This window comes from Corapipo altera, unplaced genomic scaffold, assembly GCF_003945725.1.
Source record: "Corapipo altera isolate COAL_440 unplaced genomic scaffold, ASM394572v1 91, whole genome shotgun sequence".
In the NCBI taxonomy this organism is placed as follows: Eukaryota; Metazoa; Chordata; class Aves; order Passeriformes; family Pipridae; genus Corapipo; species Corapipo altera.
In genome coordinates, this window is record NW_020885086.1 from 24,398 (window position 1) to 30,549 (window position 6,152).

Here is a 6,152-nt window from a genome sequence, read left to right on the forward strand (position 1 = left end):
CCGTCAGCCCTGCTGGGGCACCACGGGATGAAAGATTCCAGCAGGGAAAAGCCTCCGGGTTCCACCCCCTTTCTCTGAAAGGCATTTCATGTCTCGTTTCTATTCTCGTTTCTTTATTAACTCACTCAATCTCCTGAGCTGTTCCTGCAGAGCCGAAGTCTCTGCACAGACCCCAGGGCAGCTCCAGGCACCGGGAACAGCCCGAGGAGGTTTCACATTGAAGGGTTTTCAAAGCACTTTGCGAACTGCCATTAATGAGTTATCCACGGAAAACGCTCATTATCCTATTTCAGGCATCCAGCAAGATTGCAGAGCTCTGAAACAGGCGTGCAAAGTCACCCTGAGAGACGTGTCAAGGTTACTGATGGACCCTCTCTAGTTATGCACTGAGGCCAGAAAATATGCAAAGATGCAGATGGGACCAGTCTGACCATCCCAGGGAGAATGCAGAACTTAAAAAAAAAACAATCTGGGGAGCTAATTAGGAGCTCCCACACAAAAGGCTTCCTTAATATTTCAATTAATTTAAGAAAATTCCCACAGTTTGGGCCTCCTATTTCTATTCTTATTATTTACTTGTTTTCTTTATTTCCCCCCTCCCTTTTATGTGTTTCAGAAAAGCAGCTAAATCCACATCGAGACAATTGTTCCTTGGGAACCAACCATTACCTAAGGGATGATTTTTGATGCAGGATTTTCATTAAAAAGGTATTATTTTTTTACTGAAGATCATTACTCCATAGTTAGTAATTTGCAGTAATTGCAGATTTCTTAAGTGGCAGTTTAAGTTTCGAAATACATAAACAAAGCCATGGGATTTAATTAGGGATTGTACTTTAAACACTTTAAGCAGCTTTGGAAAACCAGGCACTTTTTTTGTCTTGTGGAAAGGGGGAAAATTTAAAGAAATCAGTGTTCACTATTCACTGTGAGCAGGCTGTTAGGAAAAATTTATTCCCTGTGAGGCCCTGGCACAGAAAAGCTGTGGCTGCCCCATCCCTGGAAGTGTCCAAGGCTTGGAGCAACCTGGGACAGGGGAAGGTGTCCCTGCCCATGGCAGGGGGTGGCACTGGAGGGTTTTTGGAAACCCTTCCAACCCAAAGCATTCCATATTTCCTGGAACAGCTCTGGCAGATGTGAATGAACTGGGGGCTCCTCAGGTTTAATGAGGAATTCAAACTCAGGGCTGTGTTTACTCCCTGACTGGCAGAGCTTTCCTGGGCCAAACTGGAAAAGCCATTTCAGGACACGGCCAAAAGCACTCCCAGCCCTGCCAGCCCCTCCCTTAATCCCTGTGGCATCTGCAGGAGGGAGGAAATCCTTCTCCTTTGTTTCTCAGGCCTAATCAGCTGCTCCTGGCTGTGGGCACCTCCTGTGCTGGGGCAGGCAATGGAACCCCAGTTGAGACTTCAAAGGGCTGCTGGGATCCCAATTATCCATGATATGATAAATGGCAGTGAGGAGAGGCTGCTTCACTCCAGGCTGCTCCCTTTGCTCCCCGAGTGACCTCTGACAATTCATTCAGCTTCTGTGCTTTGCTATTAAATCCAGATAATAACTGGAATTAAAACGTGCCAAAGGCAACGAAAAGTCCAGCTGGGAGGGAAGGGCAAAGGAGCATTTTTATGGAGTGCCCAAAAAGGTGGCTTTGCTTTACTATAAAACTGAGCCACTGGGGCAAGTGCAGTAATTAATTAAGGGATCTACTGCACACGATGCTCTCCTCCCTAAGAACAGGGCCTGGGGTGGTTTGCAGTCAGTTAAAAATGGAATTTTTATTTTACCTTCATGTTTGAGGTTTATCTTCACTTGGCTTGTGAGCAGCAGGTTGTGTGTATTTCATATAAACACAACCAATTGTTTTCTTTAAAAAGAGTGTTGAGTGGTTGAACTGCAAGGACCAAACATCACTACACCAAAATAAAAATATGTAACTATTTATTTAGTGCCCCTGTCTGTTTATACACAAATTTTCAGCTGAAATAACCTTCCTGCACAGCTTTAGTGTTCCACAGCTCCTCAGTGGCAGAGCAGGGCTCAGGCAGGTTAATTAGGGGTAAATCTCAGGATATTCCCACCTGACTTGAACGATTGCAGGGATGGGGCAGCCACAGCTTCTCTGGGCAACCCTCCCCACCCCAGAGTAAAGAATTGATCCCCAATATTTAACCTAAACGTGCTTTCTCCCACTTTAACAAATTAAAGCAAAATGTCAGTTTAATGCAATAAGATGTTTCAGCCTCAGATCCTCAGCTCCCCGGAGCAGCTGGTGCATCTCTGCCCCTGCCAGGAGACACCTCCAGCACTCTGGGTAAACAGCAATGAATAAATAAATAAAACACTTCCCACCCTGAGCAGGGCAATCCTCCCAGCTGGGCCACTTCTCTTAGTCACCCCAGTGCCAAAAAGCTTTAACCCCACACCAAACTTTGTCTTAAATCCACCCTGGGACCTCATTGCCACCAAAGGCTGCCAGGAATCCTCATTCCTCTGTCCCAGGGTTTATATTCCCGGCGAGAGGTGCCAGGAGAGGAGCTGCCTCCCTCCCTCCTTCCCTCCCTCCCTCACCCTGCAAACCGGGAGCGAGGATTCCTTTGGTCCTAATTATTATTTACTCGCAGTTTTCCCTCGCAGCATAAATCACCTGCAGCTCCAGAGGGGTCCTAAGGCAAAAGCCTTTGTGGGAACTGGGGAACAAAAGGTTTCCTGGGATTTATGCAGATGGAGCTTTGTGCAGCGGGGCTGAACACGGGGACCTGCACTGGCCCTGTGAAGTGTGTCCCCAGCCAGGTGAGTGAGCCCCAGCCCTGCATGACAACGAGATTTAAATTAACAACACCTTTTAATGTATTAAATCAAACTGTTTCTGATTTATGAGCTGGCGAGGCAGGAGGAGACTGTTATCCCAAAACCCTCCTGGCTGCTCTGACTGGTGGCTCCTTCGGAAATCTGTTTCCATGGGACTCCTGATTTTCCTCCCCTTTATTAGAATTTTTCTGTCATATTGATTCCCTCTTTATAAAAACACTTTTAAATCCACATTTCTGGGTCCCTCATAAAAATGTTGCCAAAGTGCCCACACCCATTTTCTCCAATAATTTACTGATTTTGTATTGAACTCACAACTCTAACTTGTGTTTAATTAAGTTCTCATCAGGACAGAGCTATTTCTTGAGTGCTGTTTTTTCCCCCTCAGTCACAGAAAAACAGAGCCTGGATGGAAACACCAGTTTCAGAGCACAACCTTTCCTATAAGATTGTCCTTTACAACCTGGTCAAAAACTGGGGGGGGGGACCCCAATAAACAAAAAAACCAACAAGCTGTGACTCCACTTGGAGTCAGGGACAGGAGAACGTGGGAGGTGTTGATGTGCCTTTCATTGCAACAGGGTCAGACCTTCAGAGCCAGAAACAAACCCAGATGCTCCTCAAATCCTACACAAGGGATTTGAGGGATGTTTGTAAAGACTGGGGGGGATGTGAGACCAGGCAGAGCTTCCTTCTTTTGGGATTGATTCTGCCCAGGGATGTTTAATGGCACTGTGAAAATGGCTCAGTGTTTATTGAGTTGTTCTCCTTATCCTTGGATATCCCCTGAGAGGGACACCCACACGTTCCTATAGCTATAAACTAGATAGGTTTTTATAGATATAAACTCTATAGGTTTCTCTGGATATAAACTAGATAGGTTTCTCTGGATATAAACTATGCAGGTTTACATTTAAAGGTGTTTCAGAATAAAAAAATCTCCTCCACACTGGACGAAATTGGGAAATGAACTAAAACCCCAAAAGCTGTTTCCCGACAGGCAAAGCTGCTGCTGTTACTCCCCTGAATCCCTTTCCCAGCCCGAATTTGAGAGGGAAAACCACAATGCAACCCCCAGCAGCCCTGATGGAGCCCTGCCATGACTGAAATGTGCTTCCAGAAGCAGATCAGGCCCTTTTCTGGCCCAGGAAAGGGCTCAGGGGCTCCTGCCTGGAGGTTGGGCCATGGATCCAGCTCTGGGAAGGTCCGAGAGGGAACAAACACAAACAGGGAGCAAAACAGTTTCATTACTTGCAGAAGTTATGCATGCAGCAAAGTTTGTTTTGCAACTAATTAAGACTTCATGCAAAAAGGGTGTCACATCCTCCAGGCCATTTGACTAAGTGTATAAAAGCATTTGCTACGTAGAACCCTCCTAATCACTTGTCTTTAACTCTTCTCCTTGGTGATCCGGGTAAGTCAATTTTGAATCAATTATTGCCTTTTAAATCAATTATTATTACTGGCTAAATATCAAATCAGAGGTTAAGCTTCTGAAATGGCAAGGGGGTGTTTTTTCCAGAAATATCCTTTCTGTTATCCTTTGGTTTTAAGTCAATTTAAGTTCTGTTCTTCAGAGCTTGAGCTGTTGGTGTTCATTTAAAGCAGGGACACGGCAGAAAACTCCCTCAGAATTCTGAAGAGCCTCAATAATTTTACAGTGGCAAGTGCTCCTTTCATATTCTAAAGACACAGATTCATTAAAGAAATTATAATTTTAAGCATTAATTTTTAATTTAAATCTCATCCTCAGCTGCCTTCAAGGAGGCTCCGGTGTCTTCTCACAGCTGGAGAACTTGTCCTGAATATTTTCAAAATCCTGCACAGATTTTTCTTACTAAAAAAAGCCACTTTACTGCTGGTCCTGTTTGAGTGGGTTTATTTTTATAAACGTTTGAACCAGTTTATTTCAGCTGGTCTCATTTTCAGGGTTGAATTCCAAACCCAGAAGGAGCATCCAAGTGCTCCTCCTTCATCTCTTTTCGTGAGCACCGGGATGAGCTTTGGCAAATTGTTTCTCTGCCTTGGGCCACTCCAAGATCCCAGCTTTGGGAGCAATCTGTGGCAGAAATTCTTTTCCCCAAGCCAAAATTGGCCATTCCAGGTCCAGCTTTTTAGCTGGGACAATATTCTGTGGTGCCTTTTCCCTGCCTCCGAGTCAAAGGCAACTTGAATCACTTGGAAAAAGCTGAAGGGGAAGCCCTGAGGATTTTAGAAGGTTAAAATGGGATATTTAGAGGGAGACACAAATTTTACCTCTCCCCCAGAGTCCTGGGGTAAATGTAGGGACTTCTTTAGGAAATCAGTCCAAGCCCACCCTGTGCCAGCCCTTAATTCCTTCCACACCAGTTTCACAAAGGTAAAGTAAAGGAAATTATCCCTCTCCCCCACTGTTTTCCTCACCCAATTAGTGTGGGCACAATCCAGGGCAAGGAGGGCCTGACAATCTGTAATTAAACAATGCCCAGAAAAATCTGGCCTGGATCTCAGGTTGGGTTTTAAAGAGCTGTGTGATTTCAAATATTCAGATGATCTGTAATGAGACCAATAAAAGATGGGTGGGTCTCCATCCTGGATCATTCTGTTCCACCTGGAACCAGGTGAGAGGAGGGAAGGAGCTTCTCCCCCAGGGTTCTGCTCTTGCCAGTGCAGTGAGGATTAAAATCCAAGTTTAAAATATGGAATTGGGTTGGGAGTTGTGGCTTTCAATTAATAGGAGTGAGACAGAGCAGTGCCACACACTGAAAACCCTGGAGAAGAGAAGGAATAGGACAAGAGATTTTTAGTGTGAAAACAGTGGGGGTCTGGAAAATACCATCAGATATTGAAGCAATGAAGTTCAAAAGGGTTTCTTGGGAAGGAGAAGAGTTACCAGCTGGAAAACTAAACTGGGCAAAATTCTCACCTGAATTATTTCCACTCTGTAATTCTCCCATTTGCCCTTTGTAATTCCCACATTTGCCCTTTGTAATTTCTTAATTTGCCCTTTGCAATTCCATTTGCCCTTTATAACTCCTGCTTCTACCCTTTATAATTCCCCTTTATAACTCCCCCATTGACCCTTTGCAATTCCCCCATTTCCCAAACCCCCCCTACCCATCGTGCAGCCCTTTTACCCAAACCTGGCTATTTAATCCCTAATTCCTGCTGGACTAACTGTGTCCTCTCTCCCTGTCCCAGGTGTTTAATCCCTAATTCCTGCTGGACTAACTGTGTCCTCTCTCCCTCCATTCCAGGTCTGGCTCTGTCCCAGGTGTTTAATCCCTAATTTCTACTGCACTAACCATGTCCATTCTCCCCCATTCCAGGTGTGGCCCTGTCCCAGGTGTTTAATCCCCAGTTCC

General features: G+C 45.2%; 1 protein-coding gene across 1 annotated transcript in view; it reads left to right on the forward strand.

Moving 5' to 3' along the window:
- Positions 1–6,152, forward strand: part of LOC113960131 (feather keratin Cos2-2-like) — a 7,831-nt gene that overhangs the window by 834 nt on the left and 845 nt on the right. Inside the window, exons 2-3 of the mRNA XM_027669513.1 lie at positions 617–708; positions 2,635–2,790. Coding sequence (XP_027525314.1) covers positions 2,716–2,790 — 75 coding nt within the window. The 5' untranslated portion in view covers positions 617–708; positions 2,635–2,715. The remainder of the gene's footprint in view (positions 1–616; positions 709–2,634; positions 2,791–6,152) is intronic.